The 27,349-nt window shown below is 45.4% G+C and overlaps 1 protein-coding gene across 16 annotated transcripts in view; it reads right to left on the reverse strand.

Moving 5' to 3' along the window:
- ABLIM1 (actin binding LIM protein 1) overlaps window positions 1–27,349 on the reverse strand; it is a 670,048-nt gene that overhangs the window by 319,029 nt on the left and 323,670 nt on the right. For all 16 annotated transcript variants that reach the window (XM_078643885.1, XM_078643875.1, XM_078643872.1 and 13 more), the window contains exon 4: window positions 14,603–14,715. In XM_078643885.1, coding sequence (XP_078500011.1) covers window positions 14,603–14,715 — 113 coding nt within the window. The remainder of the gene's footprint in view (window positions 1–14,602; window positions 14,716–27,349) is intronic.

Consider the following 27,349-nt stretch of genomic DNA (forward strand, 5'->3'; position numbering starts at 1 on the left):
CTTTTATTGTCACCTCCAGATTTAATTTATATTCTCACTCACGGACTCTCAGTGTCACCTTCAACCCTCGGGCACTCTGTGCTAGAAATCATGATAATGTTAGGTCAATCTTTGGAAAGTGAATAGCTGAATGCACTTGTGTCCTGGTCACCAGCATATATATAGGGATTACGAGCCCTGCCGGGTAAAAAGAAGCACCCGTTGCCCCATTAGGGGGCAGTGCTAACAGAAGCATCCTTTGCCCTATTCGGGAGCAGTGCTAACAGAAGCTACATTTGCCCCTCTAGGGCCTGGGATATCCCTTAGTTTCCCCGAAAAACAGGATCATAAAGGAACATGGCAGAATCAAGGTTTACATTATATATCATTTATTGTGTTGCAATTAGTATCCCTCACGAGGCGCGGAAGCGCTTTACAAGGAGTCTGTGATTCTGTGGGTGGATGCCTGGGGACTACTTGGTGTTGGAACGCTGTGGCATGGGAGTGAGCCTAAAGACACTTGGACAGAGAGGCTGAATCAAACTCAAGCAGGCCACCAGAAGGATGTAGGGCTGACAGCAACGTTCAGAAGAGAAAGTCATGTGATGGCAAACATGACAAAAACAAATGTTTGGACTCCCTAAACCAAGCAGGTTGATCACTAAACTGGAATTTGTGTGTATTGTCTTGAGGTTCAAATCACAGAATTTGCTTAGGCCAAGGCTACCCGGCTTCCAGTAATAACTCAGTGGAGGTCCTCGGATTCCAGTAATGATTCAGTGGGGGTCCACAGAAGTTGAAAGTTTAAGAACCACTAAAATAACTATCACAAGACACATGAAAAAACGCGATAGGAAATTAGTCCTTGTTCTTCCAACAGGATGCCCACATTGCCCCTTGTGGTCAGGCTAGGGCACCCTCCTTATTCAGCAGCTGATTTACAGAGGGTGGCTCAGAGGGTATGACGTGCCTAGTGAAAACAATTTCCCTAGGCAATGCAGTTGCTTTCCATTTGGTAGATGGACTGCGTGCATGTAAAAAAGCAGCACATACCAGAATAATGGGGTACAAGAGGTGCAATTAGTACTGGCTGGTCCTTGAGAGGTGGTCTCTGCTGCAGCAACACAATTTGGGAACAAACCATGAGTAAAAAGTTAAACTGCGTATCACCAGAGGTCGAAGCGGGCAGGATCTGAGAGGTATGACATGCCCATACTTCATTAAGTTTGCTAAAAACAGTTCCCCTACCTTGTGTTAAAAGGCAACCGTCCAGGGACGGTTCATTCCGACATTTGAAATGCCTAAAATGGTGGGGGACAGCCGCGGTCGGTAGTGGGAGTACCTGCCGGGCGGTGATGTGGGGAGGGGGAGGGGAAGGGCGGGGGGTAGTAAACTATGGATTACGGAGGTTTACAGGTAAGTAAACATATAAATAAATAAAACAAATTTCGTTGCGCGCACTTCATCGCATTTGGGGATGCAGTGCACGCAACACAATTTGTCTTATTTATTTATATGTTTAGTTACCTATAAACCTCCGTAATCCATAGTTTACTACCCCCCCATCCTGCCCTTCCCCCTCCCCACGTCACCGCCCGGCAGGGACTCCCACTACCGACTGCGGCTGGGAGGGGAGAGAGTCTGCCGTGCTGTGAAGCCAAGGTAGAGGCAGGCAGCTGAACAAGAAAACAAGCCTTATTGCCAGGCTGTATGCTGCCCGAAAGAAATGAACATTTGCCCATTTGGTTAGGCCAGTACTAGCTTTAATTGATGGAGTCACTTGAAAACCATCCTTTTGGGGGGGTATAGTAAAGTGACCTGATGAGCTGTGGAGTGCGTGCTTTTAATGGACAGTGATAAAAAAAAAAATTTCACTAGGTACAGTCTGCACATTACTCAGATCTATATTTTGGAAGCACTTTTTATCTCTAACATAAATAGTTTTGTGCACTTTGTGGCAGCCTATCTTATAGTGTGTGTAATGCAAGTTTAAAACATACATATTCAAGATTCTTTTTGTCATAGGCTGGGACCTCGTACCACTAAAAACACACAAGTCACTATTCCACCTGCACCAAACAGAATACAACTCTGTAGCTATATGGTTGCACACACAGATATCTGCAGTGATTGCATTAACCACTAACGGCTTCACAACGGTAAATAGTGCATCTCTTACTGATTAGTTTAACCTACAAATATTTTTTTATTTAAGGTGTGTGTTATTTTATATGCAGTTACTTGAAGGTGAAGGACCAACAAAATAGTTACATAATATTTTCTTCTTTTTAGCCACGCCTTTGATCCCGCCCCTCATGCTCGCTGGTCCCACCACCCAATAGACTCAGAATCACAGTTCCTCTACTTTTTTTTTAATGGATTTTGACTCCTGCGTATAACACAAGAAATACAAAAAAGTATCAGTGAGCCAACATTTGTAGAGGGGCTTTGTGATCCTTTTATATTCTTTAAATGTGAAGGGGCTGTATATTCCCAATAAAAGTAAGACTACCATGACCTAGTTTTAAAGGTTTTGGTGGGCAGCCCACCATCCTGTCAGATGGCGGAGATCTTATCCTTCACCATCTCGGTGGATGACCGCCTGCTTTATTTAGAAATCTTCACTTGCCTGGCGGAGATCTCCTTACTTTCTGAGGAGCTGCCTCACCAGCAACTCCCTCTGAAGGCACGGTAAGGGAGTTTGTTTCTAAAATACATAGAAACTAGTGGCTTTACACCCTGGGAGTTTTCTCCAAGCATGTGGGGATCGTTTATATTTCTTTCATTTTTTTGGGCCGTCAAGCTCTTCCAGGCACTCCCAGACAGGGGAAAAAGTATGCCTGAACATTCACCCTACATCAGTCTAAGGTTTCTGCTGGCTGAGGCAGAGAAGGCTCCACCTGTGGAATATGACAGTTCACTCTAAATAGTGCTGGTGGACCAAGAGTTTGCAAACAGGCTATTCCGCCACATTTGTGGCAGTTTACCTTGTCCGGCATGCTCCGAATAAGGCTCATAGTCCTTAGAAATGTGGTTGACTTGATTTGGACATCAAAAATGCACAGAAGAATTCTGACATTGAAGTATTTTGAAGGTGTTCTGAATTGGGCACATACCGTCTCATGCTTTTTAACCATCTATGAGAGACAGCAGTATAATTTGATCTGGTCCCTTCCCATATATTTTTATTTTGGATTTTTGATAAATAGATGTTAATAAAGATAGCATACCCCAGACATAGGGAATCGACATCTGCTCTACAAAGGTGTTTCTCAGTGCTAAATGGCGGGACCCTAAGAGGAAGCATGCATTATTATGTGGATGAAAGCCCTACCACCTGTATGGCGGGTTCCTTTTTGTGATGGTACCTGGTGACTTTCACTGTAGAATAGGAACAGAACTTTTTGACACTTTTTAGTTTTCAGTGTTTGGAATATCGTAGTAGTGAAGTTGTGCGGTGGTCGAGTTTTCCCTTGGTTCATGTTGTATTATCAAACTCAACGGCTACAACAGACATGAGAGGGGGCAATGTTCAATTGAACTTGTTGCGAAGCGATGGAATGGAGGGGGGTGACAGCGAGATGGAGTAAAAAAGCTATTAAAGAGACAAAAGAATGGATTTGTAGCAAAACAAAATGATTTGACAGTCTTGAAAAATAAAATTCAATATGTGAGGCACAATCAGACACCAGTAAAATAACTTCACCCACAATGTAAACCCTGGATATGTGAATTTTTTTTTGCAAATCAAAATAAATATTCGTACAAAATGTGCCCTAGTCCACCTAAAAAAGAAAAATATGTTTTACTTCTCCCACACAATTTTCTCCCTCAGTTAATCAACCACTGTAAAAATAAAAATCAACTAACGGACGGGCCTGTGGTAGAACACAGGTGTAGCTCCTCCATTGAAGCGGAGTAGTGTTGCCCCACTTAAAAACCCCAGATATGAAAAATAAAATCGTAGTTCATTACCATTTTGTTTTTCATCCCCCTTCCCGAGCTCAGCGTCAGCACGGGGGTGGAGCCACCGCTACCTGACAGCAGCAGGGAGGAGAGTGGGCTGTCTAATGCACTGTTTAAAGTGTGCGTGTTTTTTTGCCCTGCCTTCTTGTGACAGCCAGACACACATGCACACTTTAAAGTGCACTTTTAAGCGTAAGTGGAGGTGTAATTGAAGTGCAGGCATCCAGTGTGCTGTGGAGCACCGAGTGAGGCCGTTGCCTCCAATCAGGGCGCATCTGACATACTGCAAGGGAGAAGCGTCAGGATTGGGCAAGGGAGTTCAAGAATCCAGTTCCAGTTCCTGCAAAGAAGAGGACGGGAGAAAGGACGTCGCTTTAGGTCCGTTTGTTTAACAATATTTTGAGAGCGTGTCCCCGCCTCCCCATAGATGCCAGCCACCACTGGTAAACAATGCTCTAGGTTCTTGCTTGGATTTGAATTTGTGACCTTCATGTCACTTGAATACGACTATATTGCGTGTTTTTCTCATTGGCCCTTCATGAAAGTTAGCATATGTATTTAGAGTAATGATTCACAACCCTACTCTATGCGCTGTGCACATGATCCAACTGAAGCTTCAGCATTTTCCACACTGATCTTGGACCTCACCCGATGAAAGCCGTTGGCTTTACTAGACTTGTTCCTGGGCAATATGTGGCTGAAGCAGATTAAGTCACAGCACTGATCACAGGATTACACTGCAGATTGCAGAAATCACCCACTCGCAGTAGGTACTTTCAAAGTAGAGCCATTTACTTTAGTATTTATCTTTGTCTCAGCGAGGCATGCGTGTTTGCTTCTCTGATTGAACGCATCACACTTTCCAAGTAGGACAATTCCTTCCAGACTGTCCATCGCAGTGCATGCACTGACTGCGCGGGTGGAAGGGGCATCAATCGACAAGTGGACGGCGAATGTCCTGAAGGAGACAGATCAAAAGTGAGCTGGCAACAGAGGAGTTTGTGAGATCTGAATGTGAAGCCTAGAGTATTCTAATGTGTGTCATCTGAATGCTAAGCTGAAAATTGTTTCTTTAATCTGCCCAATAATTGATATTCCTCATGTGCCTTTTGTTAGGCCTTCGGAAAATTGACCATATACTAAGAGCAATGAGGTTGGACGCTGACAAGAAGATCTATATTTCTGTTTCTAAATTCTTGGCTTTGGCAAGGCTGATCCGCAAAAGGGCTATGGCAAGGCAACTTCTTCTGAGGGTTTAATGGCTTGGTTGCTACTTCACCTATGACAAAACCAACTTTTTGTGCTAGAGAATTTAAATGGATTATTTTGTTTTATGACAATCAAGTGGGGCGGTGGAGATGCTTCAGTCTGCAACATGTAGTCATGTTAGTCATTTTTGATTGGTACATAATTGTTAAGGTACGGGTCACTTTATCCTGACTTGCTGTTGACACCCCCTGAGGGTTTATGATACTGATATGAAACTGAACACTTTATTGATTGGTTGTGGCTATTAATTGAAGGATTACTATAAAGCTGTGTACTGTTCCCAGCCATTTCTTTGAATACATTTTAATGTAATATCTCAACTATTATTTCATAGCATGCACCATTATCAACATTTTAGTGTGTGTGCAAAGAATTAATTAATATTATTTATTACATTTTTATTTTAAATTTGTAATTGTTTTTTAATACATTTTGCTTTTGTATCTTTTGTGGTTTTTAAGGATCTTTGGAACCAAAATAAACTTTTCGATGATGACGATATTCCTCATATTTATTCTAGAGCGGCTCATTGTAAGAGATTGCCAATGAGGGTCTTGTGGAGCAGAGAGTGAGAACATTAGTTGGATTCACTGCCAGAGTACTGTACATGGAGACGAGCCTCTGATCAAGGACAACTTACTCCAGCATCTGCCTTTGCCATCTTTAAGCTTGAAGTTCATGGAGAGTTCCAGCTCCTCTAACCTTCTTCACTTATTACGCATATTTCCTGGCAGAGAGACAAACTCTGTCTCCAAACCCCACAATGGTATAACCTTATTCTTCTATTGTCAGGAATAATTAAAAAGAATGCTATATTAGGACCGTTGTGCGCAGGGCTGGACTTACTGTAGTGGGCACCAGGCATTTTCCTGGTGGGCTGGAAGGGTGGGGTCCAGTTTTGTTACTGGGGGACAGTTTTGGAGCAGTGCTGCAATATCGGACACCTGTAACAAAAGCGGGAGCGGTGCTTCTCACTAGCACCTCGCACCTCCACCTACACCCCCCCCCCCCCCCCCAACCCGGCCGAGAAGATTGCCAGGGCTGGGCCATGGTTGTGCTGTGTTGGCGGGGTGGCATATGGTTGGATCTAGCTAATGTGCAAAATCAGTGATGTACACGCATTCACTTTGATGGAACATGATCAGATCAGCGCTGCAAATGCTAAATTCTAAACTAGAATGAAGCAGGCAATAAATCGCATCCACTTGAATGAGGTAGTGGGCTGTAAGTCATCACTTCACTACCATTATTCCAAATATCATCACAATGTAATCGTCACTTCAACCTACCATTCGCTTCACTCTCAATCCCTAACATTGTAACAACAGATAGTTCAACTCCTCTTGACGCGGTGATCTGTTCTGTAGCACGCACACTGTCCAGACTCAAATCACCAACTGATCTACCAATCCAGATGGGAGACACTCCTCTTCATGGTGATCTATGTCCAGCTTGCTGCTTCATCAATGTCGGGAGCTTCCCAGAGGAGATGAGCATGTAGGGGAATTTCTTCTTGCATGGCACTTCTTGCTTGGCTAGGGAGCGCATTGCAGGACTCCACTTTCAGGTCATGGATGAGTCTCTGGTGGCATAAACCGCACATGCATTTCTGTGGTAACCTGGAGGGGTGTTCTGCAACTGGCGAAGAGTAGTGGGCAGGAAAGGTGGGGCAAGGACTGCAGAGTTTGGCACTGTACGAAAGATGTTAAATATGGTCTACTGATGAACCTCATCAACGACCTCATCAACCTCCTAGCTGTGCCCAAGCCTCTCTCCAGGTCATACCACTTCCATTGCCTATACATACTTCAACCTCTACACTAGAAGACAGGGCCATCTGATTTCAGAGACATTTCCATAATACAAGCTTTGAAGAGTGATCCTATGCCCTAATTTCTCAATCTTGACCCTCTAGCAACCCCCAAGGCAATGGTCCGAAACGTTCCTACTACTAACACTCTCACAAATCCACCAGAAAAACATTGAAGTGATCCGTTGTAGCCTTCTTATCTAGCGCCCAGAAGCATGCACATATGCATGCTTCTCTTCTATGTGCTGCTGTTAATAAGACTTGCCTCATCCACTATCCTCCAAAACATCTCGTTGACTGTTCCTGTTATCGCCCAATCTGTGTCAGTAGAATAGGTATCGTTACAAGGTTGCTCTGTACATAATTACTGTTCAAAGTATCTTCAATGAGTTGCAAATAAACTGCTGCAGTAAGTAATGACTCCACAGAGTGTTTACAGGTAGCCAAGGGCATGTGAATTCATTAGAGGAACATCAATGTAAATACACGTAATTGGATCAAATACTCTTAAATATTCTGATGTGAGGAGCCGGAGACAAGGCTCAGCCAGCCATTGGTGAACCGTGGGATGGAAAAGAGCCAGACACGCGTCCCATCTCCTCGTGGCCACTCCACGACAAGGACCGACACTCAGGGCCCAGATCTTATTGACACATCCAGCCTCAAGAACATGAGCATTGTCAACAATTCCTGGTTGAGAAAATCAAACACCAAGGCAGAGGTGTACAGCTGCCTCACTGCAGCCGCGCTGGACATCTCCCAGGCATGGGCAGAAAACGCCTGTGCAGGAGAAGACTGCAAAGCTAAATATAGCAACACAGCAGCTATTGATCACTGGAAATCTACACACCAACACCCTCCAAGACAGGCCGGGCTGCAACGAGAACCTGAGGCGAGCTGAACCAAAGGCAAACGCAGGGGTGTCTGCTCTCCCATCCGCATGCAATGGCATGAGAACATCAAATAGGTGCAGTTACTGCAGTGACAGAGGAACCCTACTCATGCTATTAACTGCACTAGCTGCAGATATCACCCTCCTGAAGGAGAAGCATTTCACACACTCACAGAACAGTTTATCCTCTTAAAGGGGACGCGCTTACTGCTCTGAATGCAGGCAGTGACTAATTCCATCAAAAGCATGTATTGCATTGTTGGCAATCTGTATCTCTATGGAGCTTGCACATTTCTTGCGTTTACTATAGATGTTTTCATAATAAAGCAGAGATGTTTACTGCACTGATCATCACTAAAAGCAAGTCATTTTATTATACTAACTCGGGACAGCATCCCTTTTCAATTTCTTTACTGTACTAATTCCAGCCAATGAGAAGATAACATTTACAGCATTCACTTTGGGCAGCCTCCCTTCTGGATTCATTCTCTGTACTAAGTGCAGGCATTCGACTGAGTAGATTCATTTACTTTACTGGACTGACTGTGGAGAGCATCACCTCTGGATCCATTCACTAGACAGACTGCCTATATGATGCTACCGAGCAGCTGTTTTACTGCACTCATTGTGGGCATTATCCCACTCATGCGGTTGCATTTCCTGCAGTGATGGCCGATACTGCCCTCTTCAAGTCAATGCGTGTACTGCATGATGGCGGCCATTACACTGCTGAAGAGATGCACTGACTGCTGATAGCTCAGGCTGCCTTGTTGAAGTGAGTGAATGTACTGCTGAGATTGCTCAGTGCAGTTATTTCAAGGACTGTAGATATTACTCATTTAACCCCTCCCATGCTTATGACGGAGCCGCTCCGTCATGAGCATCAGTTGAGCTGTGCTCATGACGGAGCGGTTCCGTTATGGCCCTGCCGCCTGCGCTGGACGTTCTATTGAGCGGGCGGGGCCATGACGGAACCGCTCCGTCATGAGCACAGCTCAACCGCGGCTCGTGACGGAGCGGCTCCGTCACGAGCATGCGAGCGCCGCTCGGCCCCCCGCCCCCCTAGCGCTGCGGCGGAATTGCCGCCGCAGTGAAGGGGTTAAAGGGGTGGAATGCAATGCATATCTGAGGCCAATGAAGCGGATACATTACAATAGCTAGTGTGAGAGTCAGTGATTGCGGCAGAGAGTGAACACTGTGGGTGGGTGCGAAACACAGCGCATAGAACCAATCTGTATGAAAGGGAGTGTGGCAAATATAGGGTCGCGGAGAACTGGCTGGAATGTAATTCTGTGATAGGGAGCTTAAGGGTGACTATGAGCAGAACAGTGAGAGAGAACTTAACACAGCGGCTGGGAATGAAATACTAGAGTGCCAATGCAAGTTTTCAGGATGGAGCAAAAAAGGGTCTAAAACTGTCTTGAACCATGGTCCGTAATAGCATATCTAATGGCACATGCACATTCTTGTCTCTAACCACACAGTGAAGTATAAAATGATGTACTGTTGCTTAGGAGGTGATAGAACGGTATTCTGTAGCAGATGCTCAACTGTCACTATCTTGCCTACCAGTTGCGAGGCCATTTAGTGCCATGTTTTAGGTCTACATTGGAGTGTTTAGGTTAGATTCACTTTTGAGGTGGAGAGTGATTTTGGACTCTATTTTTAAAAATACTGCTGACATTACTTAATAAAGCGATACAAAAGGGGATGATGGACGGAGCGTTTGAACAAATCAAACACTCACCCCCAGTCAACTGATCTGGGTTTAATCCATCACCATTCTTTAGTTCACTCAGCCACCCCAGTTCAGACATGGCTATATGCAAATCAGTCTGACCCTGTGCCTTGTGGGAACAGTCCAGCCGGAACTGCCAAGCCATGTCTTCTTAGTGAGAAGGGCACCTTATAGTTATACTTTGAGATTGAATATCATGAAGGATAAGAAGGAGTCTTAGAATTCCACACTAGAGGCTGTGAGGTGTTGTTTCCTTGAGTATTGCACCTTGGCCTTTTGGTTGTTTCAGAGAATGTAGGCAAACTACTGCAGGACTTTCTCTACTATGCAACCATGGGAGAGGGTGTACGCAGCAGGGCTCTGGGGTGGCTCCATATTTTGCCTTACAGATATCAAGAATGATTAGTATGCAGAAGTCTCTCTTGGATGCAGAGTGTTGACTACTTGGTGGGTGCATGTTTAGGGCTGAAACTTGGCAAACACAACAAGATGATGGATGCTGTGCTGAAAATGTTCAACCACTCACACCCAGTCACAGAGCTGGGTTTCATCCCTCATTCTTTTGCTCAATATGCCACCTCAGTTTGGACCCAGTCATATGCGAATCAGTCGCAAGCAATTTCCATGGGAACAGTCCAGCCCACACTGCCAGGTCAGGTCCTCCCTGGACTGGAAATAAACATCCTGGGACCGGCTTCCGTGTTGCACCCCTCATAAACCAGATTAGTTTGAATCCATTGGCGCCAGTTATGCCCCGAAACTGGTCCCAGGATGCTTGTTTTCCGATCCAGGGAAAACCTGGCCTGGCAGTTTGGTCTGGACTGTTCCCGTGGGGAAAAGGGTCAAGGCTGATTTGCATATGGCTCGGTCCAAACTGGAATGGCGTAGCGAGCAAAATAATGATGGATTAAACCTAGATCTGTGACTGGGTGTGAATGTTTGACAATGTTTAACATTCTGTTCATCATCTTTTTGTGTTGCATTTTCACCCTAAGGGGGAAGGGTATGCCCAGACGTGGGCCCCAACCTCCCTACTCCATCGGTTTCAAGCTAACCTGGCTGATGAGGGGTGATGCCCCGAAGCCGGTCCTAGGATGCTTGTTTTTAGATCCAGGAAGGACCTGGCCTGGCAGTTCGGGCTGGACTGTTCCCATTGGGAACACGGTTAAGGCTGATTTGCATATGACTGGGTCCAAACTGCAATGGCATAGCGAGCACTATAACAATGGATTAAACACAGATCTGTGACTAGGGGTGAATGTTTGACAATGTTTAACATACCGTCCATCATCTTTTTGTGTTGCATTTTCACTCTAATTGGGAGAGGTATGCCCAGATGTGGGCCCCATGCTCGCTACTCCACCGGTTTCAAGCTAGCCTGGATGATGAGGGGTGATACCCCTAAACTGGTCCCAGGATGCTTGTTTTCCGGTCCAGGAAGGTCCTGGCCTGGAAATTTAAGCTGGACTGTTCTCATGGAGTACAGTGTCAAGGCTGATTTGCATATGGCTGGGTCCAAACTTGGAAGAGCGTGGTGAGCAAAATAATGATGGATTAAACCCAGATCTGTGACTGGGGGTGAATGTTTGACAATTTTCCACATTCCATCCATCATCTTTTTGTGTTGCATAGGGTTGAAACTTGACTGGTAGCAATAAAGCTGGTGAGGTTGATTTATATGTGTAATGTTGGTCTTTACCTTTAACAAAATATTCATTACTTGAAATGGATGAACACATATATTCCTAACCAAAGCAGCTGTAGAAAGTTACTGGAAGCTGCAGAAGTCACTCCCGTGTAGAGAAAGTGTAGGACATGAAAGTACATGTAGGGACAGCATCACTCTGGTGTAGGGCGATAGAAGGAGTAGCCCTGTAAGGAGGTATGCTTTGAAAGTCAGAAAGCGAATAGGGAAAAAAAGGAAATGCAGTCACAGAAAGGCAAATTCTTCACTTTGGCATCAGTCTCCGGATTCATAGGAATGTAGATAGGAAGTTCAGGAAATAAACACAAACATGCAATGTACAGGATAGTCTTAAGGTCCAGGGGAAAGCCTAGCCAGGGGATGTGATTTTGTCAGAGAGAAATCATTAAACAAGGGAGGTCCATGTATTTACTTAGAATTGAGATGTTCTGGCCAGTTTTGGGTGGGAAACGTCTTTAGTGAGGGACTTGTTGAGAACGTCAAAGATTGTGCCGTGGGAAGAAAGGCTATATTAAAACGGAAGCGAGGATGCCCCCCATAAGTGGTTGCATTGACGAAGGAGACGATTGTCAGTTAGTAAAATGAAACAAGTTAGAGGAAGCGCCAGTGGACTATAGATCAAATTTGGATTCATCAGATTCGTTTTGGTGTCTGATTATGTAGATTACTTAGGGTATTGTGGGATGAGTTGGCATAAGGGGGCTTCACTATAAGGATTCTTTGAAAAGAGATTGGCTCTTGTCTTGGAAATAATGATTTTCTGACGGTGGTTTAAATTCTATTATCTACAAGATTAGTGAGGCTCTTGGAGGAATTTTGCATCAGCCTGCATATTTATTGTTCCTCCTGAGAACTGTTTGGTCGTACGTGGGGGGGGGGGGTGATTTTGTTTGGACTGGCTTTAGACTGGTCACGCCAAAATGATCAATGAAACTGGTGATTGGTTGATTGTAGGTGTCTAATGTGAAGGTGTTGCTCCATTGTTCATTAGGAGCAATCAGAAATTCTTTAAAGGATCTCTGGAGGCATCTGGTGGGTTCAGATTTAATGTCCGATGTATGTAGGCAATATAAAATAGTACTGCCAGGTAGTCAGACAAGTCAAATGCAAGAGGGTGGCTTCAAGTGAGTGATGGAAAAAGAGATGACGTTTCTGGGCGTGCTACCTTTGTTGTAGGTTGGAATGTGTGTATCAATGTTGACTGAGCACTAGTATCTCCTGAAGCGTCAAGAATGATTCTTTGAATGGTTTAGTTATGAGGTCTCCTCACACCTTCACCATGACGATGTTGTTAGACAAGGGAACTATTCCAAATGTTGCAAATGGGTCTCTTAAGTACTTCAGAGACACCTTCTCGTGGACACTTTCCACATGAATATTTTGTACACGGAATGTGCACATTACACAGACCAATGAGCATCCTGTCATTGTGCTCTGTGCATATTTTGCAGCTTGAAGGTTTGTGAATGAACAACAATGTACAACCTGGAGAACTGGTGCAAGTATCAGTTGGAACCCATCGCTTGTTGATCCAATTAAATATAGTCTGGGTAATGGCAGTGCTCTTTTTGTGTACAATTTCCCTCCCAGCTAAAGCTAAGCATTATGCTGAATTCATCAAATGGGATCACAGCAAGGTTACCCTTCACAAGCTCCTGCAGTGGTCCTGCCTCGTTAATAATCATGAGCTAGAATACATTCTCCAATGCACGAGAGAGGTTGCTAATTCAAAGAAGTAGCAGCAGCAGACCTTTATCCTTGACTCACATTTACAAAGCTGATGGATTATAAAACACTACAAAAACGGCTCATTGTGATGCTTGTGTAAATATTACCACTGTGTTGTCTATATTATTATCCTTGTGTATGAATGTTTTTGCCACATTTGTTTGCCCCTTCTCGTTAAGCACAGCAGTTCTGGCCGGGCCCTTTTTGCGTATCTCTCCTAGCTGTCCATGGACTAGAATTAGCCGAAGACTTTTTTTAGCATGTCTACATCTTTGGCTGAAAAATACGTCTTCAGATAATGATGCATCAGAGACTGTAACAGTGCAAGACGGCCCATAGAAGTATGAACCATGATTGGGTTAACTATTAGAGAATACAAACTTTTTTGCTTGAAGTGGGTTAATAAGATCTACTTCGAGACATAAGACCAAACTCACTGACAATCTACAATGAAAAACAGGGACACTGCTATCAGGATAGACTCTGGACACATTTATCATGATTCATATAACATGATCTACCCATCACAGGAAACAAGCGTCAGTACATGCTACATGTTAGTTAGACTCCAGCATCAAGATGGGTGATAAAAACACCCAAGAAAGAGCGCACTGACGTGAAAGCATTTGATGACTCCAGCAATCTGTGACTGGGACACATGCAACCATCTACAAAACAAAGGCCAGTGCCAGCCAGTGGTGCTGGAACCATTTTCAAACTGGGGGTGCTGCCACCAGCACTGTTACATCACTAAAGTCACAGAGATTGTGAAAAACCCAAGTGACACTCAAAGAACAAGTATAACAAACGAGTCATGTCCATACAGCATGGACATGGTAAGGGTGTAGTATATAGCCAGTGGTGCATTTTGGAACACCCGGCTGCACATATATTACTAAAATAAGGTGTGGTAGCACATCATCATTTGTAGACAGCACATTTTCCATTGAAATATTTGCACAAACATGCAGTTGGACTGATAAATTATGCAGTGCACAAAAAAAAGAAAGTGTGGGAATTTAGTTTCAGCGACTAATTATCATTTGCACTACACCAAATAAAGTTCCTTGGTTTGTTTTGATCCTATTAAATCTTTGTTTTCGTAACAGGCGCCATATTTTCAAATATTTGTGCACATCATATACATATATTTAAATGTTGTTATGTGTTAAAAAAACGAACAGCCTATACTTTCACACATCCTGTGCCCCAGTAAGATTGTCACATAGTCCAGGTTACACGCTCAATTTCCAGCCAGTAAACGTCAATCTCCATTTTAAAAGAATAAGTAGCTATTTGTCAGAATACATAGTCTGATATTTGACCTTTATCTTTGAACACACAGGAAATGATGCAAGATAACATCTGTAATTCACATACTGAACCTCAGCATAGTTATTTTGGAGGAAAGGAGCACCCCAACACACACACACCTGCCTCCGGTGCCTAAAAAGCCTGCACATCCCCACTGATGACACAAAACAGTGATAGCATAATAACAGAGCAGGCACTCACAGCCGGAGGCGGTGAGCTCCTTCGGACCCGGAGACATGGGCTGCACGGCACAGTTCTGGCAGAGACAGTCCCTTCCATTAAAGGTGACCCGATCTCCTGGCGGGAACGGGTGTCTGCAGAGAGAAGAGGAAAAATAGCATTTGTACAAGGTTAGTCCAGGCTTCGTGGTCTCATTCTTCCACTTACAGCACAACGATCAATACCCGAGAGAAACACAAGCCAAACATGTCTGAAGGCGGCTTCGGCGGGCTGCGGGCACCGCTCAGAGCAGCACGGGTAATGCACTTCACCGAGGTTAATGTACACATTTAGGACTATTTCACCTTGAGTATTCTCTAAAACATGTCTGGACAAAGAACCTCAGATGAACCCAATTATAGCTTTTTTCATCCATATAAGACCGTTTTGTATTCAAATCGATAAAACAAATTTTGAGTAAGTGTGACATGTGGTCATAAAAGAATACTACAATCCCCTCAGCTTTCTAACGCTCAGTTGTGCGACAATTCAGAATGGAACAGGATCAAAAACTTCAGAGTTGTCTTATTTCCTCCTAACCGGGCCCCAGCCATAGTGAAAGGTGACTACGTGCAAGGGTGCATGAAGTGAGGCCTGGCCTAAGCTTTTGCAGAGCCTGGAGCAAAATGTACTTGCTATCAGTATATATAAAAATAATTCACTAGCCTTTAACATACCCAAAGAAAAACTAAAACTAAAAGGAAGTTAAGGATGACAAATTCTTGACAATGACTATGTCACAAAAACAAATAAGACAGAGAAATGCAAAGTTTAAGATATGCCTTCACTATGATCTTTTCCGGGCCTGGTAGGCAGGAGGGCTGGTGAATAAGGCATCTGTTTGTTTCATCTGTCTCTGGCCCGTATGAAAGCCCGGCGAGAGATCTGCAATACTGAACCTATGTAATGCAGCATTACCACCCCATGTGAGCTGATTAAGTGTTTCCTCCCATTTAGAGAGCTGCAAGCTTGTAGTCTATTGAACATAATGAAAGTGGCACGAGCTCACTTTTCTATTTCCAGGTGTCTGTAGACTGCAAATATTTTACGAACTATAAATCACTTGCACAGGTGCAAGAGGCAGCTACATTTTTGCTTGTCTCTAAGGAACATCTTTATGAAAATGAGCAAAGCCAAGATGTGGCATCGAATGATGGAAATATTGCCATGCCATTGAAACGTGGTAAATATTTGGTGAACATTTGGTGAACACAATGGTTTCATTACATATTTTTCTAGGGGAAGAATAGTCTAGTTAAATTACAAAATGAAGGTTTTTGTGACCTCTCCCTAAAACCTTTCAACTATTTAACCAATTTGCATCACATTTTAGGCACTTGTGGCTTTATTTTCGAACACTGTTTCCTGTCTGGTTGTAAATGGGTCAAAGGCGTACAAACATACTAAACGTGCAGAAATACATTTTCCTATGGAGTGAGGAGTCAACCTTAACTACAGAAGCGTGACTGTCTGTGCCTCTGTAATATACATCCTCGCCTTGCACTGCTCGTGACCTCAGCCAGGCCACAAATAACATCACAAATTAAATAATCAATGTCAACACTGAAGCTGCGACCAGAGGCTGTTGAGCATAGCCAAAAGACAAACCCAGTGGATTCTGGAGGGAGGAGTGTGTAATACCTAGCATGCAGCTAGAATCTGGGTTGATAGAGATTCTAGATAAGCATGTCATGATGGGTTTGTTTTGTTTGTATTTAAGTTCTTACAGCTGAACTGAAGTTGGCAGCGAGGAACTCCTGTGTGTCCATCCTCCGCTACTGTGTAGTTGTATTGTGGCAATAAACTTACCTGCACACTCCTGATGATCCCTGCATAATTACTTCAGAGTGCTGCACTCTGGGACTTGCCAACTGTCAGACCTAGCACCCAGATCACCTTGGGCCAAGACTTTGGCCCTGTCTAAGGTGTCACACTCAATGGCCTCTAAGAATGAGGAACTGCACACGGGACCTGCATTTAAAGCCCACAGTATTCCGTCAATGTGAGCTCTTGGCATACAGGTCTTTAGTGCACACCTGGTATTTGCCATCCATGACAGAAGGCAATGTTAAGAAGGGCCTGGGAATAAGGGTATTGAGTCCAGGGCCCAGTGCTCAGAGGGCAAAGCTAATGGGCGCTTGGGGTAGGGGCCTTAGGAGAAAGATCCAGACCTTGGCCACACTTTAAGTCCAGAGCGTGCTGAAATTCAGTAAATTAGGCACAGGCTTTAGTATCCCTTCACTCTTACGTTAGTTCCAGGGTCAAATTCAGAGCCTGTATCCAGAGCCTTCTAAGAACAGCCTTAGACATTTTGAACCCTAGGCTACCCTGTCTACATCAGTCCCCTGACTTGCTGATGATCAGACATATGTCCAGACATACTAGGTACAGAGAAAGGGGAGACTGGGCACAGCTCATTACTTTCTTAGCAACCTGTGTTTCTGCAGATGTCCTCTGCAGTGGCGTAGCAAGGGTGGGGGGGCAAGGGTGTAGTCCGCCCCGGGTGTCACTAGTTTTGGAGGCGGGGTGACAAACGGTGGAATCGCTAGCATGCCCCGCACCTCCACTCCTCAATGTGGCCGCTGAGGGTGGCATATGCAGGGACCGCCATGGGGGCTGAAGGTCGTCCCACGCCCTTGTCCTTTGACTCCAGAATCAGCAGCAAAAATAGTGCTAAAAACACATATCAAGATAATGCACATCCACCCCTCTCCTCACTCTGCTTTTATCTTGCTTACAAGAGGCTTATTCACCCCTTTTATTCACCTAAACACACTTTCCACTCATCTGATGCAAATTGACTCTGTATTACCAGCACATGGGTATGCTCAGACGTGAGTCCCAGAGTCTCCACACCACTGGAGTCAAGCTATCCAGGTTGATGAAGGCTGATAGCCAGAAACCGGTCCTTGGATGCTTAATTCCAGTCTGGGAAAGACATGGCTTGGTAGTTCGGACTGGACTGTTCCCAAGAGACACAGGGTCAGAGCTGATGTGCATATAGCCAGTGTCTAACCTAGGGTGGTGTGGAGTGCAAAAAAACGATGGATTTAGGCCCAGATCCTTGTACTGGGGTGAATGTATGACATTGTTCTACATTCTGTCCATCAACTGTGTTTTTTACCAGCACATACCACCAATCACTCACTCGGTGTAATTTGTTGGCTGAGGACCTCATTTAGATTATGGTGGGTAGTTTGTCTGTGAAGGAATGTTCCCCTCTCACCAGGTAGAAGATCATCTGCCATACTTAGAGATCAAAGGCAGATGATGCTCCCCTGAAAGAACTGAAACTTTGCTGTGTGTGCGCCATGATTATTACACCCGTTCAGAAAAGTTTTTTGTATTTCAAAAACAAGCTCAAAGTCAATTAATCAATCAATCGGGAGTTCTGTTTCAGGGGGGTCCATTTGAAGATCTTTCTGAGGATACAGAGGATGTTGAAACAGCTGGAGGCATTTGCGTTGACCTGTCGGGTCATGGAGAGGGAGGAGTCAAGTACCATGCTGAGGTTTCGGGCATGGTCCGTGGGTGTGAGAGGGCTACCAAGGGGGGTGCGCCACCAGGTGTCGTTCCAATCGGAGAAGGAGGGTCCGAGCATGACGACTTCTGTCTTATCTGAGTTGAGCTTCAGGCAGCTGTTGCTCATCCCGGATGCAACATCCTCCATTGCTTCCTGAAAGTTGAGTCTGGTGGTGAGGGGGTCCTTGGTGAGGGAGAGGCTTAGCTGGAAGTCGTCGGCTTAGGATATGATGCTGAGTTCGTGGTGTCTGACAATGGTGGCGAGGGGGGACATGTAGATGTTCTAGAGTGTGAGGCTGTGTGGCGATCCTTGGGGTACTCTGCAGTTGATTTCCTTGGGTTTGGAGAGGAAAGGTGGCAGTCTGATTCTGTGGGTACTACCGGTGAGGAAGGAGCTGATCCATTTGAGCGCCGTTCCCTGTATGCAGGGGTCGTGAAGTCGGTTGGTGAGTGTGCGGTGGGAGACGGTGTTGAGTGCTGAGGAGAGCTTGAGTAGGATCAGGGCCGTGGTGTGTCCTTGGTCGAGGAGGATGCGGATGTCGTCTGTGGCAGCAAGTAGCGCGGTCTCGGTGCTGTGGTTGCTTCGGAATCTGGATTGGGAAGGGTCAAGGATGGAGTTTCTTTGATGAATGTTGTTAGCTGGGCATTGACGATCTTCTCTGCAACTTTGGCCGTGAAACGGAGGAGGGAGATGGGTTGGTAGTTCTTGAGGTCCATGGGTTCCGCTGATTGTTTCTTGTGCAGGGGTTTGACTTATGCACGTGTCCAGTCGTCGAGGAAAGTGCCGGTCTTGAAGGTGGTGTTGATGGAGTGTCGGAGTTCGGGAGCGATGGCGGTGGTGGCTCTGTGGCATATGTGTGGTGGGCAGGGGTCCGTGGGGACTCCTGAGTGAATGTCCTTCAATTGTTGAGGTGGTGTCCTCGGTGGTGGCTTGTGTCCAGCAGGAGATGGTCAGCCCAATGGTGTTGCTAGAGATGGTGGTTTTTCTGGGCTCAGGCGTTAGGTGGTTGAAATGGTCGTAGAGGCCCTTGATTTTTAGATGGAAGTAGGATACAAGCTTGTTGCAAAGGTCCCGGGAGGGCGTGATGTCCGTGGTTTCGCTGGGTGGCTTGGTGAATTCCTGGATGATGCTGAAGAGTTCCTTCGAGTCATTGAAGTTGGCGGCGATCTTGTTTGGGAATGAAGGTCCTTTTGGTGACTCTTTGGTGTTATTCTGTCATGGTAGTTTTGTAGGTGGTGTGATCTCCTGGGGTTTTGCTGCGTCTCCAGTTCTTCTTGAGACATCTGCTGGTGCGTCTGGCTTCTTGGAGGTGGGAGGTGAACCAGGTGGCCTTTCTGAGGCGATGCCTGTTGGAGTTGAATGATGCTGAAAAAACTAAAACTAATTGACCCTAACATGCTTGGAGTATTCTCCCAGTATGTGTGGGGCATTTCTTTGGTTCCCTGTCCCTATTTGGGAATGGCAGGCTTTCCGCAGTGGTCTCTAATAGGTAAATTACGTTGAGACATCCGCCCTGAATAAGGAAGAATGGTGTGTTGTGCAATGACCAATGTCAAACGGGACCTCCATCAAAGGATTCCACTAGCAGAACCATGGCACCCTCTCCAACTCTAAAAAGAGCATGGGTCTCGCGGGTTTGGCAGACAGAACATCCAATGCTTTTTGGTAGATGCCCCATATTGGTCAAACTCTACTCAAGGCCGCAAGTCTTACTAATCATTCTGATCATTTTTAATACATCAGAGAGACATTGACCTTATCCATACTAACCTGTTTTTTGTACCATTCTCCTTAAAAACAAATTACTGCATACCACCCTCAACCAAACACCCAAAAGGTGATGGGGGGAATTCTTGCAATAATTCTAACAACTGGTAATTGCTCTGGGTACCATTCCAACCCATCGTTCTTTTGCCCACCATAGCACCTCAGTTTGGACCTAGCCATATGCAAAGCAGTCTTCACCCTGCTCCAATAGAAACAGTCCACCCCCCAATCGCTAGGCCAGGTCCTTCCTGAACTGGAGCACCATTAACCCAAGACCAGTTTCACCCTGACTGGCTTGCCATTCATGAGTAGCTTGGTTCCAGTGGCAAGCAAGCACAGGACCCAATTCTGGGCATACCTTTGCCATATAGGTCATTACATTGAACACACAAAATGTGATGGGGGAAATGCTTGCAATAAGTGTAACCACTTGGGAAGACTCTCTGGTGATTTAGTGCTTTTCACTATATGTATTGCCATTTCTCCATATGAGCATCTCTAAAGGTAAACATGTTCCTAAAGCTTCACTGCACAGCCATCTCCCTGCACTGCCCTGTGCAGGCTTATTCTCCCTCCGAATCCCCATGAAAATTAAATCTGCCTCGCCCCAGGCCCCGCTGCAGAACTAACATTTACAATGTGCAAGGATGCATGAAGAATAGCCTGCCAGGCCTCCAGGGAATCCCAGCTTTCCCTGCATCGAGGCAAAAATCCTGGGTTCCATGGAGAGCTTGATAGAAAAACCAACTGAAACAAAGCGACCTACTAGAAGGTAGATTACACTGCACAATTAAAGACTGCTCACAGAGAGCCAGTATGCAGTTTGCGACCAGTCTTTTAGTACATCTGGCTCATTATTCTGTGACTTTTGTAGTATGCGGTAACACACCGCACAAATGCCTCAAATATGACGTTTTCACATTTGATATTTCTCTTTGTCACTTAAATTGTCAACTGTGCCAAAAAATAATAACGATATGTGTAGAAGCAAGACATTTAGGACCGGGGGCGTGGCTTGGCGCCGTGGGTGATGGCAGCGCCTGAGTGACGCTCCGCCGAGGTGCCGGGTGTCTCACCTTCCTAGCCGCGATGTTCCTGCTTTGAAGCTCGTCCCGGACGTCGGAACATCTCCGCCATGCAGTGGCGCTCCTGACGACATCTTCCCGACGAAGGAGGCGAAGTTATTCGACGTTCCACACTCACGGACGCTCCGGTGTCCGCAGCGGCCATTTTGTGGTTCCTGTCACGGAGCGGCTCTTCCGCAGCGGCAATTGCGGTTTCTCCGTTCAGCCTACCAATGTAAGTCGCTATATCCACGGCCCGCCTAAGCACCTCCTCCGGGTCCAGACTTGTTGTCTTCCTCATTCTGCGCCACATTCATGAGGTTAAAGTCTTCCTCACGCAGCATGGCCGCCATTTTACTCGCTCTGGAATATATTTGCCTGCATGTTGGAATATTTATTTCGTTCTCCTTCTGCTTCACAGCTTGACTCTCCCCAAGTATTATATCGTCTGGTTGTCTTCTGAAACGGCTTTCTTGTTTCCACTACCGTTTTAATGCACGCAGGGATGGTAGATTGTGTATTATCCCCACCAGTTGATATTTTATTATGAGAACTGCCTCAATGACGCAGAAGCCTTCTCCATACCTACTTTTCAGCTCACTGACGACTTGGTGACTTGTCCTTCCTACAGGTTTTGATAGTTGGGGATGCCCATCACTCCTGCTGATCTCCACTTACAATTAAAAATGTCACGATTTTCAGCGCAGGTTGGTGGATTTCTTCTGTGATGTACTTATCTGCACGTCTCTGCTCTCCTGCCTTTTGGTCTCTTTGACTGCCTCCTCATCACTGGGGTTGTTTCCAGCGCATTTCCTCGATCTCACCAATTGTCATTGATTCCTTGTTCTTTGCTCATTTACATGGGAAAACAGCAACACATGTCTCGCTTCTCTTCCAAGGCATCTACAAGGGTGGCTTTCATTAAGAACTCTAAAGTCTTCTCAGCTCTCTCCCAACTTGAGGACTCTCTTTCGCCCTCGGGCTCGGAGGAACTCATGGAAACACCCTCTCCCACAGCATCGGGGAAAGCAACTGTCAAGCGGCTAAAAAAACATCCTCTCTCTCCACCCAAGCCATCCTCTCCTGTCTCCATGGAGCTGTTACTGGAGGAAATCCGCTCATTTCGTCCTTTTCTCGAGGAAATTGGAACACTACGTCCTTTTATGGAGGAGACTAATGCCAAACTTCTCGTTCTCACAGACAATTGGTCTCAAATTGAAACGAGAGTCTCTTCGGTGGAACATTCTGTTGCATCTTTTCAAGAATCACAAGCCAAGGTCACACATTTGTCCTCACAGGTAGGAGCTCTCCAGAAGCAGGTGGAAGAGTTGGAAAATAGAGGCAGGCGTAACAACCTTCGCATTTACGGTCTTGCAGAAAATCTTGAAGGTTCCGACCCGATTGCCTTTTTTAAATCCTTCCTTCCTAAACTGCTCCATCTACCGCAGGATACATCTCTCAACATCCAACGTGCGCATCGTCTGGGCCGTTTACCTACGTCCCTCTCCATGTCACAAAGGCCAAGGGGTGTTATCCTCTACTTCCTGGAGTACACCGACCTCTTGAAAGTCTTAGCAGCCGCCAAGGCTCATCCCAAACTGACTTGGCTTGACTCTCCATTATTCTTCGCTCAGGATTATGCCAAAGCTACTGCCAACCGTAGGAAAGCTTTCCTCAGCATGAGAGAGGCCCTTCGCGCTATGGGTGCTCGATATGGCTTGTACCCTCCGTGTCTGTTTAAGGTCACCTATAATAACAAGACATCCACCTATGAAGATCCAGTGCGATTGCAGAGTTTCATCAATGCCCATCGTACCTCTAATATGGATATTTCTGGTCCTTCATCTTCCTCTCCTGGCTGACTGTTCAAACTGCATACTTGTTGGTGATTTCCGCTCTTTTCATGCTGAGCTGTTGTTCGCCTCCTGTCTTAACCTGATTTTTTGGTCCTGTTAGCTAGTTGATGTATTACTCAGGCGTTCTGTTGTTCTGGTTTTCCCCTTTTTAATGTTTCATGCTTGCTTGTTTGTTTTCCTCCTTTTTCATATTCCATTAGGTTTCGTACCCTCATCTTCATTTTTTTTTTTACTTGTTACTGCTCCTTGTTGTGTATTGTTTTCTCAGCTTTACTCCGTCTTTGTTTTCACAGGAACCCTCTGATCCATGATGACGTCTCCCCGGTTCCTTGCTCGGTTGTCCTCAGTTGTGTTGCCTTCCCTACCTGGCTCCCTCCCCCCTCATCTTCTTCTCGTCATCCCCCTCAGTAGGTATGTTTTCCTCATGTTTTTTGTACCTTTTTTGTTTTTTGTCCCTCTTCCCTTCCCCTTCCTTCCTCAAAGACCCTCCTGTTTTGCTTTACGATGATGTTCTTTTTTCTTCAGGTTATATTTCCTTTTTCCTTATCTTCATTCAATTCTCTTCCTTGCCTCTTTTTTCACCCATCTGCACTCCCTTTTTATCTCTCCCTCTTCACTCGTTACTCCTGGACCTCTGTCCTATTTCTGATTTCACTCTTCTTGTACATCTCTTCTTTCTTCTTCATTTTATTCCTATTTTTCTCCATATCTTTATTATCACTCGCTCTTCTATCTCTACTTGCTTCTTCTCCTATTCCTTATTATTTCTTGGATGCATTTCTCAATCGATTTCTGAATTTTATTGTAACCTATGTCTTTAACTATGGTTTCATGGAATGTTAAGGGCATTAACTCACCTGTTAAAAGACAGCGCATTCTCTCTCACTTAGCCAAATTAAATACTGATATTGCATTTCTTCAAGAAACTCACCTCTCGGATACAGAATCTGGTAAACTCAAGAGAGGCTGGGTGGGCGAAGTCTTTTTCTCACAGGGTGATGGGAAACGTAATGGTGTTGCCATTCTATGCCGCAAGTCGCTTCCTCTAACGGTCATTTCTCAGGACTCTGATACCAATGGCAGATGGAACCATGTCAGACTATCACTTAGAGGTGTTCCAATCTCTCTCCTCAACATCTATGGTCCTACGGCGGGTGAACCCCTTTTTTGGGCTGACCTTTCTCCCCGTATTACTCAATTTATGGATGATAATTTCATCCTTGCGGGGGATTGCAATCACCCTTTTGATCCTTTTTTGGATAGAAAATCTGATGCTACTTATATTCCCACAAAACCACATAAATTGTTTACCCAAGCTATTTCCCAACATAAGCTTGTTGACTCCTGGCGTTTATGCAATCCGACTCTACAAGAATTTACTTTTTATTCCCCTCATCACCGTTCCCAATCACGGCTTGATTATATTTTTGTCTCTCATGCCCTTTCTCAAACTCTCCAGGTGGCAGAAATTGGTCCAATTTTACTTTCAGATCATGCTCCGGTTTTGGTTAGTCTGGAAGTTTTGCCCAAAACTGAGGGTCCTAAGAGATGGCGTTTTAACAATGCTCTCCTCCTAGACCCCAATTTTTCTACTTCTTTTTCTGCCTTCTTTGATGAATTTTTCCTTTTTAACGATGTCCCGCCTATTTCGAAACATGTTCTATGGGATGCATTTAAGGCAGCTGCCCGTGATTTCATTATTACCTTTGTTGCTAAAAAACGTAGAGCTGCTCGTAACTTTACCACAACCCTCCTTCAAGATATTAAGAGATTGGAACACGCCTATTTTACCTCACATTCCTCGGATAGTCTGACATCTCTGGTTGCTGCTAAACTCAAATTTAACGAAAAGTCTACTGAAGATGCTTCTTTATATTTACTTAAATCTAGTGCCAAATTTTATGGTGGTCGGAACAAGGCCGGGAAGATTCTTGCTAATTACTTAAAGGTCAAACAAAATAAAATAAATATTGAATCGATATATGATGATGCTGCCCATTTACATCACAAAGATGCTGACATTCTCGCTACTTTTTCACATTTCTATGAGTCCTTATACACTTCTGACACACCTTCTTCCCCTCAGACTCTTGCTCACTTTTTCTCTACCATTCAAACTCCTCCTTCTTTTCCCCTCGACCTCTCCTCCTTGGAATCTGACGCCTCACAGACTGAACTGCTTCACGCCCTAAACCGTTTAAAACTGAACAAAGCTCCTGGCCCTGACGGGTTCACCGTCGAGTTTTATCTTCATTTCTCGAAACTTCTTATTCCAAAACTTCACTCCCTTATACACTCTTTTGCTGCATTAGGCACTTCTTCTGGCACCTTTTCTGATGCTCATATTTGTTTAATTCCCAAACCAGGGAAGGATATGCAATATTGTAAAAATTATAGGCCCATTTCCCTAGTTAACATAGACTACAAAATTTTTGCCAAATTATTAGCTATTAGATTGGACCACCTGCTCCCTGATCTCCTCGGTGATGAACAATCAGGCTTTGTCAAAGGCCGTTACATTACAGATAATACAAGACTCTTATTCAACATCTTGACCAAATCCTCACATCTTCAAACTCCTCTCGCAGCCATTGCTTTAGATGCTGAAAAGGCGTTTGACAGGGTAGAGTGGCCCTACCTCTTTCACACCCTTAACTGGTTTGGATTTGGCCCTAAATTTATTTCCCTAGTTTCGTTGTTATACTCTCATCCACGTGCTGCAGTTTTCGCAAATGGTCAAATCTCTCCTTACTTTGATCTTGGTAGAGGCGTCCGTCAAGGATGTCCTCTTTCGCCCTTCCTTTTCAACCTGGCCCTAGAACCTTTTTTGTCTAAACTCCGTCAAAACCCTGATATTCATGGCTTTTCCACTAATGACCTTTCCATAAAACTGGCTGCTTATGCAGATGACATTTTACTATTCATCTCTAACCCTACTGTCTCTATTCCCGCTTTTTTAGCGGAAGTTCAACATTATTCCTCAATCTCTGGATATAAACTTAATAACGATAAGTGCGAAATCTTACCTCTGACAAAGTTCACTTTTATGTTTAAAGTATTTTATTCAGCATCTCACACAAAGACCAGCAAACATCAACACAGGGCGTTCTATTAGGGTGGGGAGAATCCCAATCCTGGCTGAACCGGTTACATGCAACGAATGTTATCAGCCCCTTGCAACTACATCTGAAGCGCTAGTCCACAGTATGAGATAATGTTCATTTTCAAACTCCCCCCCCGGACCCCAACAACCCAACTCCCGGATCCCAACCTCCCCCCCCCCCCCACCCACATCGTCCAGTGCACCAACCTCAATTCAGTCCAATCACAAGACCCCCACTCGCCGGGGAAGTACTCCTCCCACTAAGTTACAGAGCCTGTGCCTCAGGACTCGTGAGCCGCAGGAGGCGGAGGTATTTGGGGCAGGTAATTTCCGTGAATTCCATCAACAGCAGGGAGTGAAATGGCTGCCAAAGCTCAGAGAATTGCGATATATCCCCTGCCACCATCAGCGACAGTTTCTCCATGCCTAACACATGCCACAACCTATGGAACCAGCCCGAAACCGAAGGTACCGTGGCCGTGCGCCAATGGATCAAGATATTTTGTACCGCTGAGCCTAGTGCAATGGCAATCTGCCTACCCCTGCGGGATCTAAGTGGGTACATTAAGCTGTTCGGGAGCCCTAGTAGTGTGTAGGCAGGGAAGCGCGGCAGTTCAATGCCAAAATGCGTATCAATGTTGTCCAGTACCTCCTTCCAATATGCAGCCAGGAGAGGGCAGTCCCATAGAATGTGTGTAAGTGTACCTCGGTGTCCACACCCTCTCCAACACACTGCCTCCTTGCTGCGGTCGAATTCGTGTACTCGCTCCGGCGTGTAGTACCAGTAGGTGGAGACTTTAGTTAGAGTGTCAGTAAGGCCCATATGGTACGCTGAATGCCGTGCTCTGTAAGAGATGTTCTCCCATTCTTTAGGGCTCAGTGTCCTCCCCAATTCCCTTTCCCACCTCTCCCTACCCGGGTTATAGAAGTGTGTGGACGGTGGTTGCAACAATTTATACAGATCTGTAATCAGTTTAGAGTCTGAAGTGCGTGTAAGCAGCCATTGTTCATAAGGTAGAAAGCGCCTGTCAGCAGTCTCCCGCACCTGAGGCTGGAGGGCCCAGTGGCGTGCCTGCATATAGCGGTGTCTCTCAGTCTCAGGGAGGGAAAACTCCTGTCGGAACTCTGTGAAGGGGATCACCCCGCCCTGATCGTACATATGGCACAGGGCCCTACAACCTGCCCCTCGCCAGTGTGCAAACGCGCCCTGCTCCATGCCCGGGGTAAAATCAGGGTTATCCACCAACGGCGTAAGCGGCGACGGGAAGGAGGTGAGACCGCACGTAGTGGCGGTAGCATCCCAAACCCGCAAAGGCACTCGTGTAACAAAGGAGGCGTACAGATTTTTAGGACGATGAATCCGGCGCAAGAACGGGATCTCCTGCAAGGGTCGCCCCGCCACCGCCTGGTCCTGAA

This window comes from Lissotriton helveticus, chromosome 5_1, assembly GCF_964261635.1.
Source record: "Lissotriton helveticus chromosome 5_1, aLisHel1.1, whole genome shotgun sequence".
Lineage (NCBI taxonomy): Eukaryota > Metazoa > Chordata > Amphibia > Caudata > Salamandridae > Lissotriton > Lissotriton helveticus.